The 26,440-nt window shown below is 41.9% G+C and overlaps 2 protein-coding genes across 2 annotated transcripts in view; one reads left to right on the plus strand and one right to left on the minus strand.

Annotated features, from left to right (window-relative positions):
* Positions 1 to 724: 724 nt before the first annotated feature.
* Positions 725 to 6,501, minus strand: LOC116323511 (retinol dehydrogenase 8). The gene is made up of 6 exons (XM_031743859.2): positions 6,396 to 6,501; positions 3,065 to 3,226; positions 2,801 to 2,980; positions 2,508 to 2,601; positions 1,223 to 1,406; positions 725 to 1,100 (listed from the first exon to the last, which is right to left on the minus strand). Exons 1-6 carry the CDS (start codon positions 6,499 to 6,501, stop codon positions 873 to 875), a joined length of 954 nt encoding a protein of 317 aa, XP_031599719.1. The 3' UTR covers positions 725 to 872.
* A 3,695-nt stretch (positions 6,502 to 10,196) lies between these two features.
* The window catches only part of LOC116323514 (collagen alpha-1(XI) chain), a 42,910-nt gene continuing 26,666 nt past the window's right edge, over positions 10,197 to 26,440 (plus strand). The window contains exons 1-14 of the mRNA XM_031743862.2: positions 10,197 to 10,553; positions 19,610 to 19,777; positions 19,878 to 19,969; positions 20,331 to 20,452; positions 21,063 to 21,225; positions 22,336 to 22,458; positions 23,338 to 23,457; positions 23,572 to 23,700; positions 23,795 to 23,842; positions 25,047 to 25,088; positions 25,230 to 25,292; positions 25,383 to 25,457; positions 26,003 to 26,086; positions 26,205 to 26,261. Coding sequence (XP_031599722.2) covers positions 10,475 to 10,553; positions 19,610 to 19,777; positions 19,878 to 19,969; positions 20,331 to 20,452; positions 21,063 to 21,225; positions 22,336 to 22,458; positions 23,338 to 23,457; positions 23,572 to 23,700; positions 23,795 to 23,842; positions 25,047 to 25,088; positions 25,230 to 25,292; positions 25,383 to 25,457; positions 26,003 to 26,086; positions 26,205 to 26,261 — 1,365 coding nt within the window. The 5' untranslated portion in view covers positions 10,197 to 10,474. The remainder of the gene's footprint in view (positions 10,554 to 19,609; positions 19,778 to 19,877; positions 19,970 to 20,330; positions 20,453 to 21,062; positions 21,226 to 22,335; positions 22,459 to 23,337; positions 23,458 to 23,571; positions 23,701 to 23,794; positions 23,843 to 25,046; positions 25,089 to 25,229; positions 25,293 to 25,382; positions 25,458 to 26,002; positions 26,087 to 26,204; positions 26,262 to 26,440) is intronic.

The following is a 26,440-nucleotide window of genomic DNA, read 5'->3' on the forward strand; positions in this document are numbered from 1 at the left end:
CCTCCAAACTTCATGTGGCCTTCAGATCAGCTCAAGAACAGTATGTAGAGAGCTTCATGTAAAGGATTTCCATCCAAGCTTTACATTAAAAGAATGCAGAATGCAAAGCGTTGGATGCAGTGGTGTAATGTGGGTTTGAACTGTATTTGTCTGAGTGCACTGTGCTAAGTGTAAAGTTTGGTGGAGGGAGGATTATGGTGTGGGTTTGTTTTTCAGGAGTTTGGCTCGGCTTCTTAGTTCCAGTGAAATGAACTCTTAATGCTTCCGCATACCAAGATGTTTTGGATAATTTCATGCTTTCAACTGACTTTGGGAACTGTTCTAACATGACTGAGCACTAGTGGAGAAAGCAAGGTCCATAAAGACATTGATGTTTGGTGTAGAAGAACTTGACTGGCCTCCTCATCCAACATCATTGTCTGACCTTAGAAATGTGTTTCTGGAAGAATGATCAAAATTCCTGGAAACACATTCCTAGACCTTGTGGAAAACCTCCCCAGAAGAGTTGAAGCTGTTATAACTTCAAAGTGTGGACTAGCATCATATTGAACACTATGGATTATGAATGTGATGCCACTCAAGGTGATATGAATGCAAACGAGGATAAGTGAATACTTTTGGGAGTATAGTGTATTTCTCTTCACTACAATGCAGACTGCATATCAACTGCATGAAATGTGAAAAGTGACAAAAAACTCTTTGAAAATGTTAGTGTAATATTAGATTTCTTATAGTCTTCTTTATTTGTGATTGATTTGCAACTTTGGGTTGCTCATATTAGCAAAATGCATTTTTTGCAAAAGCCGACATATTGCGTGGTAGACACTCAGTTGTGTTATTATTCAGACTGTTGCACAAAACATTGTTCAAGCCTAGTTTGGTGAAATTCTCCATTTCCTCATGAACCCAAAGGTGAGGTACTTCAGGACGGGCATGCCGACGTTCATCAAAGGACGCAGGGTAAAGAGCATGCAGTAGAAGGCCTGGACAGACAGGCATCCAGTTTCATCGGCATATTTCAGCGCTAAAATGGGTGAGTACAGCGGGTTGGTCAGATTGTGGAAATGTGGATTGCTGGCTTCGATCACGCTCATTGTACGCTACGAAGAAAGATAAGACAAATGGAAAGACACCATCTGCAGTCAGACTTAAAGGATTAATCCAAGAAGGAGTCAGATGGATTAGACTGACTGAGTCATAATGACACAGTTTATGAACTTACTTTGGCAATGTGATCAGGTGTTTGTCCCAGTATCTCAAAGATATCCACAGCACCAGGGAGATAGAAATTCCTGAAGTAATTCACTGTGTCAGGATCAACACTAGGCCATTCCTTCTCTTTCATGCCCTGAATCATCTTTAATTCAAATTCTGTGTGCACGGGGCCTGGCTCCAGCATTGATAATCTGCAGAGAGAAAAACAAAGAAGTAAACCACATGGCTTAGTTAAATAGATATAAATTAGCTTTAACTGTTTTAAACACAAGTTTGCTCTGATTTTTGACACAACCGGATAGTTAAACTGTTTTGAATGAAAAAAGGAGAAAAAACCCCCCAAACCAAAACATTCTTATGCTGCTCTGTTGGTTTTATTGGTTCTTTGTTTAATTTCTTTTTCCAGATTGAAATTTAACTAACTAAATTTTTGGACAGTGGATTGTCATGTAAGTTTTTTTTTTTTTTAGAGTAAGTCATCTAACATGCCTGTTGATCCCTGAAATGTTCCTCTAGTCCGGCCATTACGTTGACATTTATTGTTTTTTGTGAAATGCCTCGAGGTTATTAGACCGATCCTCTTGGGATCTTAAATGTTTGCACAAAATGTCACGATAATGTTGAATATTTGTTGAACATTTCAATTTGCACCAAAGTAGTGTACCAACCAAGACATCAACATGAAGCATGGCAAGCAGTTATTTGTATGTTTATTTTTGCAGCTTATCCTACTTGATGCTGGAATTAGGGCGAGGCCTCTTTGATTGACAGGTATCCCAGCACAGGTACTTACAGCCTGCTACACAGTCACTACTTCAGAGCATTAAACAGAACTTCTGCACCATGTGTGCTGTTGGAACCTTTTGAAGCTTTATTTAATGGAAAATCTGAGTAATATTATGATTTGCTGTTTGGTACAGGCCATCCAAGAAGTTTTGGTTCTGTTTTTTTTTATTAGTCCATTACTTGGCACTCTGTATATATGTATATGTATGGATTTTTGGCTGGATTTTGTGGAGTCCAAAATCCCTGGATAATGTCATATCCATCTTTTATACTCTCTACCTTGACAGATTACTACAGTAAAATGTAATGTTCCTAAATCAGTTCCACCCCATGCTTTGCCTTCAAAATGTCAACAATGTGACAGTGAAAAAACTTTCAGCTTGAGGCTTCCCAAACTAATGGAAATTCAGTGACTAATGGGTAACCTCAAAGTTTGTTTGTTCATCTTTTATTCACAGCCGCTGATTACTGCCTTATTAAAGTGAAATGATATCAGTTGTACTCACGTGACATTAAAACTCAGAAGCTGCGCAGCCAGACCCTCGCAGAAGCCCTCAAGAGCAAACTTGGAAGCTGCGTATACCTCGTTAAATGCCACCCCTGTGAAAAACAAAGCGTACATGTAACCTCACTGATTGGCTGTTCACACCTGTTTCTGAAGACATACACATTAGTCTCTTCATATGTCCGCACTTCCATTAGCCTGCCGTCCACCCGCCTAACCGTCAAACTGAAGCTGACAGACGTGTTACTTCCCCCGCCACACCTCCTCTCCCTTCATACCTCCACGTCTGCTCACCTTGGAGTCCCATCACACTGCTGATCACTATGATGCGTCCCGCTCTCCTATTCTTCATGTCAGGCATCACCTCCTTGATCAGGCGAACTGATCCATAGAAGTTGGTCTCAAAGACGTTGTTCATCTCGTCCATGGGGATGCTTTCCACTGGACCCACCAGGCCGATGCCTGCATTACTTACTGGTTTGAAGAAAAGGCTATGATCAACACCAGGTTTGGACATTTTAGCATTCCCAGGTATAGTGATGCTTTCACTGTACTTACTGAGGATGTCTATGTGTCGATCTTTGATGCTGTTGATACACTGTTTCACTGACTCGTCACTGCAGACGTCCAGTTCAGCCACAAAAAGAGTTTTGCCGTACAAATCTCCAGCAGCTTTCACCAGATTATCTTTACGTTTCAGGTCACGCATCGTGGCGATTACTGCAGACAACATGGTGACAGAAAAGAAAAAAAAAGAAAAAAATAATAAGCTGGGATTAATGTTCACATATTTTGTTATCTTAGCCTCGTTCTGTGATTTGTTTCATCTCTAGCAGCTCTGCAAAAACAAGATTGCCACACAAACGCAACATTTTTATTTTTTATAGGTAATCCCATTGAGACTCAGTGTCTCATTTGTTTCTGTCATCTGTTTCAGACACACATATTAAAATTACAACAATAAAAGAAACAATAAATGTTTACACAGTCATATCAAAAGCAGGAACAAGTTCCCAGTGATGATTTCACAAGGACATGGAAATGGAGTCGTGCTGAGAAGCGCAAACAAAAAAAGTGGCAAAAACTTTGGTTTGCTGAGTTTAGCCACTGCCATCCCATCCAGCTAGAGCCATCATGCTATAAAGAAGACCTCCTCTGTGAAAGCTGGAGAGAAAGCCTGCCCGAAGCCAAAAACAAGGACGGGCTACAGCCTCCAAGTGACAACTGCATGTTGACCTCGACAAACAACTGAAGTTTCTGCAACATAATGTCACGACTTCACTCCAGCCATCAGAGATGATCATCATCTTAGCTGACAAAACACCTGATCACACTGGAACTCAGGAGCTGGAAGATCTATAAGCCCATAGAGGTTGGCTGGAGAGGTTTTGCAGGACTGTTCCTCTGGGAAGTCCTTAATCGACTAAATCCAAGATTGAAGCCACAGACAAAGCCACTGGATGGCTTTGGATTAAAAGCTGATCCATGGGTAGCTTCTGTTTGGATGCAAGTCTGGGCTTGATCAGCCCTTGCTGCGTTACCCAGGTGAGAATGATTTTGAACGACCGGACCGAAACAGCCCCTTAACACCTGAGAAGCTAGAAGATGTATCTTACACACCATGAGCCAAGGCAACCTTCCATCTGTAAATAAATGATTAGGAAACTGCAGGTAAACTGCTTATATGCAGACAACATGCAGAGTCAGACTAAGTTCACTGTCTACGACTGTATTCAAACTGACCAGGTATGAATGAGCACAAACACAGTGTTTTTTATTTCACACAACAAAAGGCTCTGGTGCAGCATCAACATAAGATTTACACACATTTTTGAGCTTTTACGTGAGAATTTTCAATCTGAGTGAGCCTATCCTAGTGTACATGCCTGTGGCAGAGGGGTGTGCTCCGCTGCAGAGGAAGGTTGGTGCAGCGGGCTCGAGGGGCATCACTAGGGTGGCTGGCAGGGAAGCTGAAAGCACTTTAGAAAATGTGTTTTCCCTATTTCAGTGATGCCGGACATGGAGGAGAGAGAAGTGCACGTGGCGATGGCTGGAAAGTGGCCGCAAAGCACAAGACACTATATATAAAGCTATCAATAAAACAGTTCTCACAGCTCTTACTGTTCACAATGCCATCAACAGCTGTGAGTCAGGTGGAATAATATCCTATAGGTGAACATACAGGATAAAGTCCACACACATGGCCTTCATCCTATGCGCACATGCTTACTTTTCATGACTCAAACAAGACTCATTTATCAGTTGTCACTTTCTAAGTAACAGAAGAGAAATCTATGCTATAGATAGCCACCATAGTAATGATAAACCTTAAGTAGCTTTCTGTGATGATACATAGTATGCAGACTGGTATTAGCCTTGCCATGACACATCACCTGCCTGCTCCAAGAATAACCTGGTCAGCCTTCACAGCCTCGTCCGTGAGATCCTTGAGTAAAGCAATTATTACACTAACTGTGGCTGGCCTCCTGTTTTTACCTATTGTCTGATGTTTTAAGAGAGACTAAGGTCTAAATTGGGAACACAGACAGCTACACAGCATCATGTAGTGAGCTAGGAGAGCGTTTCCTTTCACTGCAAAATGCAGTTTCTGGCCTTAATGTTGGAGCAACACCCTGAGCACCACTGACTGTTTCGAAGTCAATAATCTTTCTAGTTACATTTTTCCTCCTCTGAACAAGTAATTCTTGGCTATGGTTCTGGAGGTAGAGCAGGACATGTGCTAATCTGAAGGTTGGTGATTTGATCCCTCACTGCTCCAGTCTGGATGCCAAAGTGTACTTTTGAGTTTCCCAATACATTAATCATTGTGTGATTGAGTGAATGTGACATGTTGTATGCACTCTAAGTGCTCAATCAAATTGGAAAAGTGCTATATACGAACCAGTTCATTTACCATTTAACATAAGATAAGACAAGATAGCCTTTAATAGTCCCACAGTTTAGAAACATTGTTACAACAGCAGAGTATAAGTATGCATTTTCCCCCATGCTATTATATCATTGTTTATGATGGAAGAGACTGTTTTATAGTATCAAAAGTCACAGAGAGGCATTAATATGACTAGCAGGAGAAATGGAACAGCAGAAAGGCAGCATTACATACATATATAATTAGCTGTGACTGGGTGATGTAATGATTTTTAACGCAGGCCGTTTGTTCCTTCAGTTTGGTATTGGATGTAACAGACAGGGCGTGGGAGGCAGCCTTTGAAGGAGTGCGCGCAGCTTTGATTTGGATTAGATCTGGTCTGATGCTGCAGAGACTTAGTTTCTCTGGCAAAACTTGACGCACTGTATTTCAGTGCAGACTGGCAAAAAATTGCCTCTCATGCTGGCCCACATGTCTGTAACAAGCTGTGCAAGTATTGGAGATCTGTTTTGTAGAGCTAACAGGTTTTTTGCCGATAACCTGAGAAAATGCCAACAGTTCTCTTCAGGAACTATATATATGATATATGTGGCAGAATACTGTTGATGAGGACATGAACCATTTCCTTTAAATTTCCTCAAATCATTTTTATTTGCACCTCCACTTTTGCATTTCTGAAGCAAAGAGCTCCAAAGAAGGTCAACTTTGACCTTTGACCTTCAGGTTCTACATAAAGTAAAAATTTCAGCCAATAGCTTTGTAAGAGACTGTTTTTAAAGAGTGTTGCATTACAAACATGATCATTTTACAACTTAACAACACTAAAAAAAAGACAGTAGATGATAAAGCTCCTGTGATAAATTATATTAGTTTTTAATTATTTCACTGAACTTTGTCTGTTTCTCTATGTCTTATAACACAACTGTAGCCTGTTCACATGCCAGACCAGTTAAAATCTAATATACAGGTATCATCTACCTTCCTCACTCATGTACCCACCGTGATAGCGCTGCTTTTCATCCTCGGCCAGCATTACGGCAATCCTCAGGCCGATGCCGGAGGAACAGCCTGTGATCAGCACCACTTTCTGCCCGTGTCTCTCCATGGCTCTGCTCAAACTGATACTAGCAGACAAGCAGCTCAGCAGGATGAGTGATACTTTCAGATGAAAGCCATTATAAGAGGATAAACTCAGAAAGGGAGTCACATGGACAGGCCACACAGCACACAATGCAAGAAGATTGGGATTATCCAACAGCTTTGCAGGTATAATATAACTGTTAAAACTGAAAAAAAAAAACAACAACTTTTTTAAAAATTTGACAGTAGCATGTGGAAGAACCATACACAAGCACAGCAGCCAGTCACCTCATCATTGCAACTACCTTGGTCACACACTACTGTCCCATTCTTCAACCAGCATTTGTCGCATCACCCAGTATGGTTGTGTTGGTCACTCTGGCACAAACAGGTTGTGATCCCACAAGTGTTCAGTGGGGTTGAGGTCGCTCCATTCCATCCTCTCCACTCACAAATTCTGGAGGCAGTCTCTGATAAACCCCACTGTGTTTGGGCAGGTTTGTGTCATCTTAGAGGACAGAGTTGAGTCTCAGACTGTGGAGATATGGGATTGCCACTGGTTGCCATCTCATCTTGATATCTCTCTGCACTGAGACTGCCTCCAGTAAAGACGAGCCCTATTTTTCCAGTGAGGGAGATGCTGCCACACACTGTCACACTGCCTCCACCAAAAGCTGTTATTCTATCAGTGCTGCAATCAGCATAGCGTCCTCTCTGTCTTCTCCACACTTCGACCCCATGATCCAGCAGAATCTGGATTCATCACTGAACATAACGTTCCTCCACAGGTTCAGGTTCCAGTGCACATGTTGGTGACACCAGTGCAAACGGGCCTGACAGTGAAGGGCAGTTATGGCAGGCCTCCTGACAGCCAGAGATATGAGACCAGAGATTAGCTGTGTGCAGTCTGTTCTGGATTGTCTGGTTGCCTCTTTGTCCTGCAAACCTTCACTGCAAATCTGTAGAAGACTGCCTACAGTTCCTAAGTGCTGACAAGGTGGGGAATTGGTCTTCTTGGGATGCCCATTTCGTGGCATGTCTCTAACATCCTTCGTTATTTGGAACTTCGCCTTCAATTTGGAGATTCAAAAAATGCTGTAGCTTGGTTTTGCGGAACACCACTTTGAAGTACCCTGTGTCTGAGCCAAACTGAGCCATGTGTTAGCCATTTCTGGATCAGTTAAATGTGCCATGCATGGAGCAGACACCTACTGTAGTAGGGCTCTGCTTATCTGGTGCCACTCAGGAGCCTGAATGTCAGCACCTGGGGTACCAAAAGTTCAAACAAGAGTCAACAGCAGAACAAGCTGTTTGGTACTGGCAGAGAATTTTGGCAAGATCTTCATGGGCGCAACTCAGATACTCAACTTTGCCGCTCAACCCACAAATGCATTTTTCTAATAAATGTGGCACCATTTTAGGAGAAATAAAAAAAAACTTTCCAATGCTATAATATTTATTGGTGAGAAGCATTGTTACAACAAGGAAAAATAATCCACCAAATGCAAATTTGCATACTTTTTGTGTTAAGTTTAGATCTGAGCTCGTGTAGACCTCCACCAAGAAATCTGGCGACTCCCAGTGGTCAACATGGTTATTTTCAATAGATAGACATAATTTTTTTTAAAAAACACTTAAATTACTGAAATGTAATCAAAATATAAAGGGCAGTGTTGCTCTAGCAGCATAAAGGATAAAAAATAGTATAATCTACAATAAAAAACAACTTTGATAAAAGTACCAAGCGTCCATACTGAAGGCCTTATATGTGAGGCAGTGGAAAATGTTATATACAGTGATAAAGAGAATTCTAGCAAATAGTGTAAATGGCATTAATAAGCATACACTACTAATCTAAGAAGAACAGCAAAACTGTTTGATGCAAAAGTTTGTAAATGTGTGTGGAAACTGTGGAAGCCTGACAGGTGTGTTTACCTGTCACTAAAAGGAGAGCAGTCATATTGTTTTCTAGAGAATGGTAGGAATGATTTCCTGAAGCGTTCTTCATGGCAGCGAGGTTGAAGAAGGAGAAGGAGCTCAGCCCCCTCTGTAGTGAGGAGTTGTGGGGGTGAGATGGGTTACCCATTGTGACTACTCCAGATTCCACTTGTGGTTCCAGCTGTCCATTAGGTTGATGAGTCTGATCAATTTACTTTAGCTTTTGTTCTATGACAAAGAAATAAGACCATTAGCACAATGGTGTGGATTCTTTTTTATTTTAGAGCACACACACACACACACACACACACACACACACACACACACACACACACACACACACACACACACACACACACACACACACACACACACACACACACACACACACACACACACACACACACACTTCAACACAAGACAGTAGCTTCCAGTCATACATTTAAGACAACCTACCTGAAGCAGGAGGTACAGGGACTTGGGAAATATGCCTGGAATCTATTCTCTTCTCCAGAAAATCAGCATGCATGTGTGCCAGAATCCAATTGAGTCTTGTTGCCAAAACAGTGCTGTTACTTGAATAGCTCCTAATAATTATGACTAATAATATCACAAGTGCCTTTAAATATGAGATCATTTCCCTCTAGTAGGCTATGTTACTGAAAACACAGGAGAGTCTAATCATAAGCAACACGCCGGAAATTGTGCTTACAAAGGAAATAATTGCTCTTACTTTCTGATACTTTGTAATTCTCTGGGATAACTTACAGTATGTTGCCAAAAGTGTTTCTGTAGAAATAAAATAGAATAAAACTGAATTTATTTTAAGCCCAATCACAAAAACTGTAATGGGATACCAGATTTGTGGAAAACCTGCAGCCAGATCACTCCATAAAGTAACCCCCAACAATAATTAAAATACAAATAATAACAATAATAATAATACTAATAATAATAGTAGAAAATCACCCTTGTGCACTTTTCATGACAATATCCGTTGAAATTTGGTCAAAATTTAGCATGCACATACACATAAAGGAAAGAAAAATAAATATCTAAATATCTAAATATCTTTTAGACAACAAATGCAAATGAAGCATGACAGCGATATGCATGTGTGTGCGCATGTGCGGAGTTCACAGTCTGTTAGACTTCTTCATTCATAAACTTCTTGTACTCCCAATGAGCTGCTTTAACTTTTGATAAGTTTCTGCAGAAATCAGGGAGCCTATTTTTCTTTTATCGTGCACATGTGAGAAGGCTATGGTGTGCGTCTGAAGAGAGCGTGGGGTGGGCAAAGACAGACAGGCACTGGAATTTGGAATCTGCAGCGGCATATTTTTATTAGTTGGGCAGCACCGCTGTCCTGTCCTAGCATGCTGTGTATGTGTTCCTTCAGAGAGGGGGAGAGCAGTCAGTGCAAAGTGGCACACTCGTGTTTGTAAAGGAGAGCAATTCCCCCCCTGGTAGGTTATTATTAATATTAAAGTCTAATAACAAAAAGTGTGCATGTGCTCGTGGGTGCCATCGCTGTATTGCAATCTGTGCTCGTGCACGCAGGGCACACAGGCGCGCCACATCATAGAGACATCACATAATCCCTAAATCACTCATCCAGTATTGATGCTAAGAGTGACACGCGCAGTAATTATGGTTTGAGCACAGCCCCACGAGCCTAGAAGGAGTCTCCGGGGAGGCAGGGAGGGAGGGGTCGCCCCGCAGAGGAGGAGAGGGGAGGGAGGGGAGAGAAAGTGAGGAAAGTTCTCTGCGGGTGAAGTTAGAAACACCTTCCCCCAGATCAAGGGGCTCTTCATCACCGGTCTGGCGTCTTCATCCGTCCACCCAGAAGTCAAAGAGCAAAGAGAGCGGTGTGCGGGCTGCTGGGTATCACCTGTAATCAGAGTCCACTTTTATGCATGCGCGCTCTTAATTACAGCTGCCGGCGTGCGCAATAAGACGCACGGGCGCTGCTAGACTGTTGAAGCTCTCTGGTGCAGAGTCAGAGCCGTGTCCCGAGGAGCGAAGAGCAGCCGCGACGGAAGTGTTTCATTAATAAGTTCATGATGGATCGATGGAGCCAAGTGCGCCTGACGTGGCTGCTGTTGCTGCTCGTCGCCTCGCTGCATACCTCAGGAGCAGGTAGGCTGAAGCATCCACGCTTGTTTATTAGTTTATGTTGTGTTAATAACTGATCCTCTAACTTCTGATACCCAATTAAATGATCTATAAAAAAAAAAAGTTGAATTGGATCCTCCTCCTTATCTCTCCTCCTCTAACCTTGTCACATCACTTGTCACCGCCTGCCCTCCAAGTCTCATGAGCTAAATCTGAGTGTCCTCTTTAGCCCATCCTCGATCCTGTTTTCATGCATTTCCAGAAAATGCACCGTCAGCCACTTGTTTGGTTCAAAACTTCCTAAAACTATCATCCATAAACAAGTCTTCTAGTCATTTTCTTTGGCCTCCTTTTGAGGTATAATTTCATTCCTCTGTGTTATGCAAACCTAAGGCTTATTGAACTGAATCACCTTTGTCGAGCCCACTGCACATTTGCTAGACATTGGTAAGATGTCGGCCTATATGTCCAGACTTGTTAGTCCATACCTGCTGCATCTGTCTGTTCTCTCATAGCACAGCTTACTGGGTGTTTAGCCCATACAGCTAGATAATGAGGAACAGACTGAGGCAAATTAAAGTGAGCTGTACTGAACTTAAACTGGAGATGCTTGCAGCAGCTCCTGGAGCTGCACCAGAACCATATGTGGAGGACTTTAACTGTCCAGGGTGGCCGATGTTTATCACGAGCACCAGCTCAAGTGAGCTTCTTTTTATTTTACAGAATGAGAAAAGCCTCCAACAGTCCATTTTATGGTTACTGACATCATACAGCTCTTCAGAGGAACTCAGTGAAGTGCAAAGAAATAGTTTGTTTTAACCTGCTAAGCCAAGACTGACTGAACCTTAGTCAAGAGAGGCCACATATTTTCCTGTGGCTTCTTAAAACTTGTGAAAACAAGTTAGTTTTTGCTCAGTAACACAAACCTGCTTCAAAATGAATTTTTGACCTTTAAATCATTAGCCAACACTTCACCTCAGTGAGTCTTTAGGTGTTTTGGAACATTTTTCGTTGAGCGCTTGAACGGCTTTTTGTTCACTTTAGCTTAAAGACATGAGGACATCATCACCTGTGTTTGAGCTTCATTCTCAAATCTGGAAATGGCACTTATAACAAAACAAGTCCAGTGTTGGATATTGGATAAAGATCCTGTAAACTAAGGGAACAGCTTAAGATGAGCTAATTTAATCAGTCAGACGGACTGTAAAGAGCTTCTCAGGGACAGAAAATTCTTCAGAAAATGAAGGATAGGCTTAAAAAAGTCCAGGCTGAACTGTGTTCTTCATCCTCTAACTGTTCTTGTTTTCCTCATTTAATGGTGGTTTCATTTGAAATCCCCCCAAAACCAGCAGCTTTGTTCAGGAGTAGCGAGCAGGTGACTTGGCAAACACTCCACCATGTTGTCCTCACGTGCTCCATCTGAGAAAATGCTGAGAAAGCAGAAAACTATTTGTGTTATGTCTCAATAACCTTTAATAGCATCTGCCTTTGTGTTGGAGATTAAGAAAAAATGTACAATCCCATGTTTCAAGGTTCATTATCCTCTGTCCCAGTGTAAAGTAGCAACACACACACATACTCACATACTTTATCTGTAAAGGTCATTTCTAAGCTGAGTAATGTAACCTCTGGACCTAGAAGGTCATCTCAGGTCAAACTCAGGTTCTAAACCTGACCTGCAGGCATCTTGAGCGTGTCTCAAGATGTTCTTGTAAATAAGAGTTTATTAGAAAAAAAACCCACTGAAGTGAAGAGAAACACAGATTCACAAAGAGTGAAAACACATGAACAAATGTTCTTTTGTTTACCTCACGAGCTCTTTTCCAATTATCGAACAAACTCTTGTATTTTTTAACAGCCTTTGGTCACTCTTGATATTTTTCTCACTGTCAGACGCGGTCACGCACCTGGCTGTCCAACAGGTTGGGTTTAAATTATGAGCCCAGACCTCAGAGCAGTGTGGCCTGAGGTGTTTCTGACGCCTACCCTTCCTCACTGTGTAACTGATAACTATCAGCCTGACACAGTCTGTTTAGCCATTTTTTCAGTTTGAGGCTTTCCTGTTACAGTCTGACCGACTTACACCACTGACTATCCTGGGGACACAACCTATGTGAATGCAACAGATTCACCCTTTCTCAGCATCAGTTATTAAGGAGTAGGCAGACACAGGTGGTACCGAGCACATTAGTAAAGGCTCTGCTTTTAGGACTAAACCTTGGATAAACTCAGCAACACCTGGGTTTACCTTCTGTTTCATGTTAAAATGACTGCTGGTGAAAGATGTTACACTTATAAGGGCTGGGAGTGTCAGTGTGGGGGTCGGCCTGCCATGTTAGACTGAAACACCTTGACAACTAGTGGATGAATTAGAGTTAGAGTATTATCTTTGTACTAACTGGTAATACCTGAACTTCTTATCTGGCACTAGATGTGAGTTTTAATTTATCCAACTTTGTTTTTTAAATGCCTTGTTGTTTAGCGCTCACAGGCAAATATCAGGATGAGACGATGAGGATAGACTGTATCTTTTTGCCTTACCTTAAAGAGAGTCTGCCATGCAAGACTCGACGAAGAAATTCTTGAAAACATTCACTCAATCTCTCAATAACTAAATGCAGAGTTTCCCCCCCATTTTCTATTTTCTATTCAATGAACACTGAAGACTTCAGGATGATGTGTGACAGCAAAGATAGTCTGGAACTGAATTTTAGTCCAGTGTGTGACGTCTGATGTGGAAAGTTGAAACTGAAATTACACAAACAGAGAGACACATTAAGACCCTAATGTAAAAGGTTAATGAGTTTTAATACTTGTTTTAAACAGAAAAAAGACAAAGTATTTCCTCCAAAACAAGAAGGATATATGTATATGTGTATGACTTTAATAATAACAAAACTAAGACATTTTCATCAGTTTCTGCTGTACTGTGTCTTTAGCTAAATGTTAGCATGACTAAGGTAATTACAATTAGTGCATGAAGGGGAACCACTCCGCAAAAAGAAAAACAAAACAAAACAATCCACTTTAGTACGCTTGAAATGTCAAAATAGAAAAATTCTACTTCACTCAGATGGAAAAGTCAGTCATCTACTTATACAATTCAAGCTTATCCCAGCTGTCATAAAGCAAAAGGTTGGGTTCACTCCTATCAGTGTATTGAAGGGCCAATACAGAGAGAGAGGGGGAAGCTTTCACACTCACATGCACACCTCCAACCAATTTTTGAACCACCAGTTAACCTAACATGTCTTTGGACTGTGGGAGCAGGCCAGAGGGTGCCCACACAGGCACAGGGAGAACATGCAAACATCACACAGAAAGCCCACAGCTGGCTTGTGTCTTCTAACTCTGTGAGGTGACAGCAGTAACCACTGTCCGAAACAACTCAATGCTAAGGAAACAGAGGAACTTACATGCACTCAAAATATGATGACTTTAAAGGCCCTCCATTAATACAAGAAAACAACAAAAAAAAGCTTTTAGTTTTATTGATACCATCTCCTGCATAATTTAAATGAGTCCTCTGAGCTGATGACACCTAACTCTCTGTTCAGTGCAGTTTCCTTGGATAGTGTCAAAGCTTTGGGCTAAAACCAGAACAGGACAAACAAACTCTCTATTAAGAGTCGGTTTAAAACACGAGAGCGAATGGTTTAGTTCAAATCAGCTGATGCCTGGGTATTTTACTACCCGGCTGTGTAACTAGTCCAGGTAACTGGATGTAAAAGAAGTTTCTAAAAGGACCCCAAGAAACACATGTTTAACCACTGGTGATTTCAGGCTTTCATTTTGAAATATTAGACAAAGCACTTTAAAATGAAGGATGCATGTACAGGATTAACCTTTGAGCCAGCTGCGAGCCATGGCCAAGTGATAAAATACGGAAAAATCATGAGATCGGCGTTGCGTTCCTTCTTTATATGTGACAGCAGCTCTCCAGTGAATGCGTTCAATTTATAATCTGACACGAGGCATCATATTTATTTCTCTATTATCTGTTTTATTAAATAAAATCATGCTTTGATGTTAAGGTGTTGATAGATTTTTCACCATTTGTATATTTTTTTTATGACTCTGGCACAGCTTTAATTTTTTCCATGTTTAAAAATATGCTCACCCTTTGTTCTCCAAAATCAAAGCTACCATATGATGCAACAGCCAACAATAATAGGGGCCAGAGCCACATAAAGCAGCGAGTATCGGCCCGAGAAGAGCCGGAGCCCTGCGACTGACAAATATTGATGCAGTCTTTGATCGGCGTTTGAGAGGAAGCCTGCATGAGAATCAGACTGTATTCACTGTACGCGAGTGAAACTCTCATTTAGGTAAAGAGAAGGGAGAAGATCACAAATAAGACGCAGATTCCTCGAAGGAGATCAGAAGCACATGTCGCAGGTCTGTTTGTAGGCTTCCCTCTCTCTGACGCTGATATTAAGGATTCATCGAAGCGCTTGTGTAAATTTATGCACAGACTTGTGTGTGTGTGTGTCTGACAGCAGAAGAGACAATCCAGTGTGTTTTCTTGATCAGAGCCAGCTGAACTGGGAGGAAAGAAAACATATGGTCTCTCTATCCTATTTTCTACAGTCTGCCCTTTTCTCTTCCCCCTGGCTTCCATCCTCCCTGTTCTTATTATTTCCTGGTTTTGTCTCTGTGGAGACAAGCCTTTTAGAGGGACGTTTGAGCTATTAGACGTTTGAGTCTACAAAAAAATGAAAGCGGTAAAGGATAGTAATGATAGGCTCCTAGGGCACATGCTCTGTGGGGGATTTGTGCCCTGGAGTGCCCTCTTTTTATGTGTGTGTGTGTGTTTTGGTGCAGTGTAGGAAACTTAACCTTAACTGCAAAGTGTGTGTTATTGCATTCTTTGCTATTATTGGGATAATGATATGCTAATCAGAAACACACACAGATAGTCAGTCATATACAAAAAAAAAGTTGCCAGTCTGCAAACATCTGGTTACCAGAAAATCCATAGACTTTCCAACATGGTGCCAGTTTAGTTGTTGGTGTGTTGTTTGCGTCTGGCTTTAGTGCTGCAGTCTAACTTGTGTTGCACGGTTCACCCAATCATCCAACTGTGTAGATAAAGTTTTCATTTCTTACAGTTTAAGCTCAAAAAGCCATGCTGAAAGATTTCTTTATCTGAGATATGATGCTGAAACCGTACCCTCTTCTTATATTCAAGATATCTCAGGAATTACATGTGTAGTAGGCGTGTTGGAGTTTCACTGGTCTGGCCCTCTTAAGATTAAAGTGAGCTGTGTTTGCCCCGTGATATAAAATGAGTCTGACATCGCTGGTCTACTTTATGTGCAAGGAATCAGTGTGAGACAGAAGATCAGGCTTCAGAGTGTTATTTCCACTCTTGGCTGTGTGTGACGTCATTAAAAGGGAATCTCTGGGTCTGGCTGTTTGCACAGAAGCTCCACCCACCTGCTGGTCAAACCTTTTGTTTGTGAGGGGCAGCGAATCAGAAAGCATATATATGTGTACCTGTTGGAGGTACACTCAGAAGTGCTGCTTTCTAGCATTGACCTTTTGACATTTTTCTTTTATTTAAAGTAACTGGATAAATTAAATTAGATACATTTAAGTAAATGATTAACTGTATTTAGCCTTAATTGACTCCTCCACAGCACTAATTTTCATTTCTAGGCTGTGTTGGAAGGTTTTTGACTTCTGTCTGCTTTCCTGCACCTGAATCCCCTGATTAGTTTGAGGACAGTAAAGAACATTTTTATACAGTAAAGAGCATTCTGCTGTTTCGTCTTTCTGTTCAAACTACAATCTTTTTGTGGAGCCTTACACTTGACATACTCTGCATGTATGTGCATGTTGCTCACGGTGCCCCTCACACCACAGCTTAGCGCCTGAGGATAACAGCAGAACCCGATGGAGAGCAGAACACCCCCTTTTGTATGTACAGCACAGTATAGGTACAGTGTGGCTGTTTGTCTCCCTCTCTGTGTGTGTGTGTGTGTGTGTGTGTGTGTGTGTGTGTGTGTGTGTGTGTGTGTGTGTGTGTGTGTGTGTGTGTGTGTGCATCTGCAGATGTTGCTTTGAACCCATACACACTCACACATCAAGAGCATATGGAAACATTAGCTGACATTAGCTAAGTGCATATAGAGTAAAAGCAAAGTCTCCATGTCGTGTCTTGTCCTCAGCTGCATTCAGATGTCAGTGCTGCTGATGTATGACTGAAACCCCTCTGCCTGCTTATAGGTGTCAGTGTCATCCCTTAAGTCTATCATTCTAGCCTGTGTGCACAACAAGACCTACCTTGCAACCAATCTTTATCTGTAAGTAAAGCATGCTAACATTGGAGCAGAGTAATAAAACAGTTTTATATAGTGTCGACCTTTTTAGTACATATGTGAGTCTAAGGGCTTGTGGGCCAAATCTGGCCCTCTGCAAATTGCCCACCTGTTAATTAAAGTTCCCAGAAAAATGAAGTCTTGTGTGTATGGTTTTGCACCACGTGCACACACCAGACTTAAAAGAAAGCGCATCCACGCTGCAAAGGGAAGTTGATCTTGAAGGTGAACAATTTCAGAGGCCTGTGCATTCATTTGCCACAAGACAATCACTGTTTTCAAGGATAATTTGCACCGTCACTTGAAAACTGCACAGCAGTAGAGATACACAGCCATGGAGGAGGAAAGAAAGGCATCACAAAGTTGCCGAACTGGCATGCAGAAAGTGCCAGTCGACTACAGCAGAGTGCGCTTCTTCAAGCCAGATCCCAAAATGATGGAACTGTAAGGGCAATTTTCATCAAAACAGAGGAAAAGGTGGCTGTTAGAAACTGTAAAATTAATTTGAAAATTTTGAATCCAATTTCTCGGCTGAGCAATAAAAAAATAGAAATATCAGACTTGTAGAAGAGTGTGCAGGAACACGATTAAATATTCATCACTTTGCTTTTGCATCAGGATTTGTTTGGTTTTGTTAGCATGCAACTACCAGCTGTCATATTCAAACTTGATGATCAAACAGACTTTTGTGAGTTGGCTGTGGAGGAGTCTCATTTTAGAGCTGTAATCAGAATGCATTATCTTTATGGAGAAATGGTATAACGGCTCAGCACCTTTTTGTTGACAGGTTGAGGGCTTTTCATGCGAGTGTATAAGCCCATGCAATAAAGTATGCCAATAACATTCATACAGTATGTCTCATATGATGGGGCGACCTTTATTCAAACTAAGCTTAACTCCACTGCTATACAGGTAGAGGATAGTTTTATAGGTATATTTTTATTTTGCAATATGCAGATGGTTTATAAGTTTTTATTTCAAATACAATCATCCCTCCATTTTCTAACATTAACATTTGGCCACTGGGACAACAGCATGAGCAGGGCGATCCAGACAGTCACACAAGAGGGAAACTGGAACAGGAAGTAAAAGCAAATCAAGACGTGAGGAAAAACAAACAAAGTAAAACAGGAAGAAATGAAAAGATAAATGATGCTGAAACATGAAGATACTAAAGCATGAGGACTGACATAAGAGGGGGGACAGGGGGACACACGGGACATGGGAAATAAGGGAACTAAAAACACAGAGTTGCAGAACAAAGCAAAATACCTAGACTGTGACAAAGTGCTCACACAGCAGGACTGTAAACTCCCTTACATGGAAGTTGTTTTCCTTTGTAGTTTTCTTGTTTGTTTGTTTTTGTTTTCTGCTCACTTTTTAAAAAATGCATGACATCACCAGCTCTGAAGCTTCGGTTAGCAGTCAGAGGACTAAACACAGAACAAGTAATCAAGATGTCATTTCCTCAACCAGTTAAAGGGACAAAAAAAAAATCACTGGCATGTTTTAATAGCATGGACTTGTATCTTAAAGTGATACGATGCCAGGCAGGAAGACTGAATTACAAGCTGACAGAGTGCTAGCAGGCAGCCTGGCAGACAAAGCAGACGGACAAACTGAAAAAAAAAAGAAAAAAAGAAGAGAGAGGCAACAAATACATCTGGCACTCAGACTCAGACATTATGCCAACCTCATGTGTGCATGCACATGCCTGTGTGTGTGTGTGTGTGTGCTGGGGGGGTGATTGGGTTAAGGTGCGTGGCAGATGGAGGGTTTACGTAAGCCTCAGAATACGTGTGAAAAGGAGCCACACCAGTAGAGGCATGCCCTCCTCTCCCCTACCATCTATTATTTCTCCTATTTTCCCCTCTCATCTCCCTACTTCCAATATGTTGCACATTTCTCCGCCGACCCCCCCTTCCCTCCAACCCGCCCAATCCGCCCAGCCTCGTCTTTTATATCACATCTTTCTTGGCTTAGTGTCCTCCCAGAGCTCTGCAACTATTGTGTGCACATCACGCAAAAGAATCTGAATGTCTGTGAGTGCATATGTTACGCATTTTTACTTAAACCTCAACTCTGGGCATATTCCAGTTGTCTCTTACATGGAGTGTTTCTTTTTTTTTGCGCGACAGCAGAGTAGGTCACTATCAAAACGTGTTTATTCATTGTTGCAGTCTGGTATAACTTTTTTGTGCACGGAGCCTCTGCAACAAACAACAGAGAGTTTAACGATGACGGGGAGATGTGCTCTCTCCGTCTTGATCGGGTTGCTTATATGTTGTGCCAACATCACCCCACAAACTTTAGAGGAGACAGCACACATAACAGTATTTGAGCACAAGGTTTTCAGTTTGCTTTTCAATTAACTGCTGAGGAACTTCTTTGTTTTTAATTGGTTGGTTACTGGCTGGCTGTTCAGTGGGGTTAATGAGAGAAGGAACAGCAATGATGAGCATGTATTGCATGAGCATGGCAGCAAGTGCAGCCTTAGAAAATGAAGGAGGGAGTTGCATACATTTTCCCATTTTCCCACATGACTTTTGACCATGTCAAACGTCTGCCACTTGTCGCTGGCAGCAGAGCACACTGCTGTGCATGCCAGTGTGCGATTAAGGTAAAAAGCATGCATCATAAGAGTGTCACTTTTGAGTCTGAAAGAGCTGTAATTTAGATGCCATCTAGGCTGACTTGACAAATACCTGAAAATTCAGGCCATCATCACACCCACTCAGTGCTCTTGTCTTCTGGCAGTTGCTCCTGTCGATGTCCTGAAGGTCCTGGAGGTATCGGAGGACATGGAGGGCGTGTCGTTAGAGGCAGGGCTGTGCATCAGCAGAGAGGGGAGAGATGAGCCAGACCTCTCCTTTAAAATCAATAAGAAGATTCAGCTGAGTGCTCCCACCATGCAATTTTTCCCTGGTGAGTTTTGATATGAGTCTGTAGACTTGCTTGGCAAAAGAAATGAAAATGAATCTGTTTTTTTAAAATATATATTTTCTTTTTCATGCTTTCTTCCCAGATTCTCCATTCCCTGTGAATTTCTCAGTGGTGACAACAGTTAGAGCTCTGAAAGGCTCACAGGTCTTTCTCCTCTCCCTGTATGACTCGCAGGTACGCATCACACATGCACCACTTTCAAGCTAAACACCGAACCTCATCTGTCTGCATTTTGGACTGTGTCCATGATACATTTTATAATGAAGTTATGTCACCATACTAAGATATGAAACACTGGATCTGCACCTATCTGCTTTTTTATGATTTTTATGCTGCAGTTACAAAAATAAAAAGTCCCCTAACCTAAAACCTGCTTTTTTCTGGTTGGATGCATCCTACGATGGCTACAGGAAACAAATCCATGCATTCCTGTGTGCATATCAATTACAAGGAAATCTTGGAGGTCTTTCTTTCTTATGATCATTTCATGAACATGACATGTTTTCCTTCTGGTCTCTGTGTCTGCATCTGTCAGGGCACACAGCAGCTGGGCATAGAGATCGGCCGCTCTCCTGTATTCCTGTATGAGGACCATGAGGGCCAGCCCCCTCCAGACCTTTACCCCACTTTTAGGAAGGTCAACCTGGCTGATGGCAAGTGGGTGACTACACACATACACAGCCACCCATGATGACGTTTCTGTGTTCTTATTTCTTTTTTTATTCATGTGTTTAAGGTAGATGACGTGTGGTAATACGTGCTATGTGCTTTTCGTCTTTAGTCCCAGGACAGAAGAACATAACAATGAACAGAGGAGTAGAATTTTTAAGAAGCATTTAGTAGTATTAATATGAGGGGGGAAAAGAGACTATTAATGTTAGTAAAAACATCATATGTGAATCTGTTACTGTTTAGGCTTCCTTCTTCCTTCTCTCACCACAACTGGTCACAGCAGATGGCCCCGCCCCTCCCTGAGCCTGGTTCTGCTGGAGGTTTCTTCCTGTTAAAAGGGAGTTTTTCCTTCCCACTGTCGCCAAAGTGCTTGCTCATAGGGGGTCATATGATTGTTGGGTTTTTTCTCTGTATTGTAGGGTCTACCTTACAATATAAAGCGGTGACTTGAGGTGACTGCTGTTGTGATTTGGCGCTATATAAATAAAATTGAATTGAAAATATGCTCAGATCTTTCTCTGTACTTACAGGCACACCTTCTCAACCAGCAGGAGCTTTGGACAGAGTAACCTTCTTCTTCTCTCTTTGTTATTAGTTGGCACAGAATAGCCTACAGTGTGGATGGGCAGTCAGTGACGCTCTACCTGGACTGTGAGAAGCTGAACACCCTTGACCTGCTCAGAGGTCACGACCCCCACGTCAGCACTGAGGGTGTTACCGTGTTCGGAACACGGCTGCTAGATGAAGACGTGTTTGAGGTAGATCGGTGGGACGGAGCGGGTTACAAGTGAAATGTCAATTGAGCCGTGGCGAAGGTCATTGCTAATTGTAATGTACGGTGGCCCATAGAGGTCAAACTTAAAAAACCCCACCAACAAATAGGAAAATGCTGCAAAAGCACACAAAACAGTGGAAGTTGAATAAATTCTATACTCAGTTGTGTTTGGTGAGATTTTTTTCCTAGTTCCATTATATTTTATTCATCTTCAGATATGTTTTGCGTGCTTTTGCAGCATTTTTCTTTTCTCAAGTTGCAGTGCATTTGAGCTCTCAGGGCCACCATGGAAATGTCTTTTTTTTGCAGTGTGTTTAGTAAATCCAGAAGCTTATTTGTCTTTGATAAAAACTATAAAAACATGCAAAAAACACAAACGATGAGGACCCACAATAAGGTCTTTGTGTGTGGTGAGGAGGTGTCTCTGCTTGTTGCCGCTTGTTTGATTTGTCAGTCAAATAGTAAGAAATGAATCGAGCCTTTTCCCCATTGCATCGCCCTCCAGTGGTTGTCTGGGTGGATGCAGTGCAGTTTAAGTTCTTGAGCGCTTAAATTTCTTAATATTATTTACTGGTGTATTTATTAATATTTGTTCCTGGAGCTCATCTGTGGATATTGCAAAAAATGAATAAGCCATTAAAATAAACAAATCGGTGCACACTTTAAAAGCATCTGCGGTCGTTTTGACACAGATGCAAAATGTGCAAACTGTAACCTTTGCTTTGTCAGGTGGTCCAGCTGCTTAAGTGAACAACTCCCAGGCCTGTTTGGCTTGGACTCGGTGTGCGTTAATGTGTGTGTACATGTGTAAAACAGAGAGAAGAAGAAAGAGCTTGTGTCTGTCTTAACTGGCTCCATTTGAGACTGAAGCTCTGGAGACGATTAAGTGCGGAGCGGCGATAAAAACAGCCCGTTAAGTCACTTTGATCCGTCTAAATGAACACAGAAGATAGAGATGTTACAGACACGTGGATGGGCCAGTGATATTGTACAGTGATTACAAGTAATGGCATCCTTAACGTGCATTCCTGACAGCTAAAGTGGAGTCTCAGACTTTGCCGAGTTCAGCTTGGTGTGTGTTTCTGGGACACAGGGAGACATCCAGCAGCTACTGATCATCGACGACCCCAGAGCAGCGGAGACGTACTGTCAGGACTACATCCCAGACTGTGACGCACCTTTACCCTACAACAGCATATTAACAAAGGCCGAAGAGGTAAGTCCTCTTTAACGGTGAGTCAGAGAGAAGGAAGGGAAATGAGCTGCGAGTTTCACAGGCTCATTCCACAACCGTGAGGCATCTCAGGTGTTGAATGCTGTAAATCCACTCTGTCATTTTAAAATTAAAGGTGTCCCCCCAAGGTTACAAGCGGCAGGGAAACTTTTACCAGTATTTATGGGCATTTTAGAAACCAGATATGACAAAAAAGACAAATGGTTTAATTACACTATGCTGGTCATATTTCTCTTCTCTGAAATCCTCTAGGTGTCATAAATTAAAAGCTATGAAAATATGTTCACTGTGTGGAGGGAAAGATCATTAGCTCACACTATTTTAGTTGCCACTATGTAATAAATTTTTTCTCCCAGACACGCACTCATGCCTCTTATTGTAGCTGCATTTTGAGAAGCACCACAGGGCTGTTTATTTCCTGTGTATCTTAAAATAAAGTCATAAAAGCTACCAGTTCTCCCCCTCTTACATTTTATCTCTTTCTCTGTTTCTTCCCGTGCTTGTAGTGAAGCACATTACATGGCTCTTGTGGTTCAGAGTAGCTCGCCAGGGTCCGTCTGCCAACGGACCACACTTCTGGGAAAAGCTTCAAATCCTCTTCCTCTTCCCATTGGCTTCAAGTTCAAAACAGACGGAAAGAATCCTGTTTTACTGGGTTCAGTTTGTTTTTAATGTAGCACCAATAGAAATGCAACCAGGAAGCCAATAGAACACATGGAATTAGGGCACCGCTAAAAAACCGGAGTAGGCTGCACCTTTTTTAGAGTCCACCAGGCTGGGAGAGGAAGTTTAAACATCCGTTATGTCGTTAAAGGCCTCAAATTTTTCATCTACTTTGATTCAATTTTACTTGCACTTTAGGTGGAGAGACCGCCAAAGAAACATGCGGTTGAAGAGTACGGAGAGTTTGACTTCAGCGACCTCTATGATGACTCCTATGTTTCCACGGTGACTGCCAGTCCAAATGTCACAGAGTACGAGGTGAGACTGAGCAGCATGGACAGCATCACAAACTCGGACCTATTGTGTCTGTTTGTCCTCCATCTGCTTCTTTCTGTCCTTCACCGTTTGTGTCTGCACGTGTCTGTCGGATAGATCATAGAGTACGAAGACTACGACAACACAACAAACTACCACCACGTGAACGAGTATGAGTATGAGGAAGAATATGATGAACGCTATGGACCTGCGGAGAGAGAGCGGGAATTCTCCATTGACGCACAGGTACCATCAACACATTTATCCAATTTTACATGTAAACATACAGAAAACTTGCCTCGCAGTCATCTACAATAATGATGCTCACTCTTCTTGTCAGGATATACCAGAGAAAGGACAGAAAGGAGAGCCAGGGTATTTGGGAGCGGTAAGAAAAGAGATGATACTTCATTAGTTTACACATTCTGAACACTTTTTAATGAACATTAAAACACTGTGACTTTTACTTTCCACAATAACGAGTTAACGCCACAAAACACACCTCTCAGTTTTTCGTGTATTTCATGTACTTTAAAAATGTTTTTTGTTGGGGAGCTGAAGTGTAAATGCACCTGTCTCTAAAGCACTTGATAACTTCTGGTGATTAACGGCCCTGGATTGTACTTCATACTTGTTTCGTTCACTACTGAATTCTTTGCCTCAAAGATTTTATCTCCGTTTGCTGGTACTGCAACTTCTGCATACGTGTCCATTTCACAGTTTGCCTCTCCACAACGTAAAACGGGCTCAGTGGACCGGCGTGTCTATTACATGTTTTAGACCTGTTAGAGGATGAGAGGCCAGCTGCTGTGATAAGGTTTCAGAAGCTCTGCTATATAAGCAGCGACCTGTCCATGTAGAGCTTTATATGAATCGACAGAATTTTAAAGTCCATTCTAAATTTCACTAAAAGTCAGTGAAGGGATGCAAGAATAGGTGAGATAAATGACCGGCGGCAAGTTAATAAATGCCTGAAGGATTAACAGATGGTCAGACAAAGACTGACTGTAGACGACTGGACACAGAAGGGCAACAAGGCACAGGTGTAAATAGCCGCAGACGACAATACAAGAGGGGGAAAGCAAAATTGGACATCAGACACCAGAGACAAATAACTACCAAAATAAAACAGGAAGTGAGACTAGAAAGTAAACAGGAAATGCAGACACGTGGAAAGCTGGGGAAACTGATACAAGAGAATGAGACAGAAAACTCTGCAGATTTTAATGTCAAAGGAGGGTTCGAAGCTTTTTAGCAACTTTTGTATCGTTTTACATACCCCGCTCTGTAACTTTACATACATAATTTCATAATTGTTTGTAAAGGTGGACTTCATGGCTAGGTGCTTGAATTTTCTATCTATCTATCTATCTATCTATCTATCTATCTATCTATCTATCTATCTATCTATCTATCTATATATCTATCTATCTATCTATCTATACAATATTAATATTAACAATTACTGTTAACTAATATCTGTTCAGGTATCAGGTATAGCGTGCATACAAATCCTGTTTTAAGAGGTTTGAGTGGTTGTATTTTACCAAAATAACCTGAATGTAAAAACTTTTTTTGATGTGAAATTTTAGGGAACACAGATCACAGGACCCTATGGACCTCCAGGGCCCGAGGTTAGCGATGCTTACTGCATGAGATATAACATGAAGCCCAATTTCATTCACTATTTAAGAAAAAGAACAAACGTTTTAATTGTTCGAATTAAATAGATTCAGTCATACTGACTTGCTGACTGCTTATCTGTGTATTTGCAGGGAGAGCCGGGGCCTCCTGGAGTCACGGGACCGGTGGGACCTCGAGGAGACGCTGGAGAGCCGGTGAGGACTGCCCTCTGTATGCTGAGTGAATGGCTGAGTGCTCCACACATCGACAAGTCTCCATAAATGTTCTCATATCTCTCCTGTCAGGGTCCTCCGGGGCGGCCAGGCCTTAATGGTGTTGATGGGATACCAGGTCCCCCAGGAAACATCATGCTTATACCGGTAACACAAAGATAGCACAGCGTTGCCCGAGGCTAACAAGCTGCATTAATGTTGCTGCAGCAGTCATTTGGTCCTGTTAACCTTCAACAAAGCCTTAGGGCAAATGGGAATGTTTGAATGGCAGTAATGCCAGAGGAATGGGTTGTTTGGAGGTAGTTACAGAAATGATCCATCTGTTTGCCTCTGAAAGCTTTTATAGTGCACGTTTTTGTTTACAGCAAAATATATTTGGTGCAGTTTCTGTGTCAAATCAGGTGATTGAGGGTGATCATTTATTTTACTGATCTCTTTAAAAATGTATCACTTGTGCTGAGATCTGGTGGCTGTCAGTCCCACAGCATAGCATTCATGTTGCTGTCAGAATCATAAAACAATGAAACGTTTTACAGCTTATTTATTCTGGCTTCAAAATGCCTTCCATCTGCACCTTCTTATGCAAGACCAGAGCAGCAGTGCAATGCAATGGCCACTGGGAGGAGTATTTAGTTTAACTTGTGAGTATCATGTCCGCTCAACTGTGTGGGTGTCTTTGCCTCTGTGTGTAGTTCCACTCAGGTGGCGATCCAAAGACAGGTTCTGTGGTTTCTGCACAAGAAGCACAAGCTCAGGCCATCCTGCAGCAGACCAAGGTATACAAACGGTTGCATGCTGCACATACAGCTTACTCAGAACTGTAGCTTAAAAATAGCTCTGAAGATTATTAAAACCAGACTATCTCTTCTATACTGGTTCTTCTTTGTCTCCTAGCTGGCTATGAAGGGACCTCCAGGGCCACTTGGCCTCAGGGGAAGACCTGGGCCACTGGTGAGTGCATCCCTCATTATTTATGTAAACTCTGACAGCCCAGAGGATTTTAAAAGTTATTTCTTACACAGTACTTGGCAGTTGAAGCATTTGCAGGATATAGCGAGTAATTTACGAAAGTTTGCTTGTGCCCCCGTCAGCGTGCACTTGTGATTGACAAGTCATTTGGCAGTGAGCAT

The sequence above is a fragment of the Oreochromis aureus genome, linkage group 6, assembly GCF_013358895.1.
Source record: "Oreochromis aureus strain Israel breed Guangdong linkage group 6, ZZ_aureus, whole genome shotgun sequence".
Taxonomy (NCBI): Eukaryota; Metazoa; Chordata; class Actinopteri; order Cichliformes; family Cichlidae; genus Oreochromis; species Oreochromis aureus.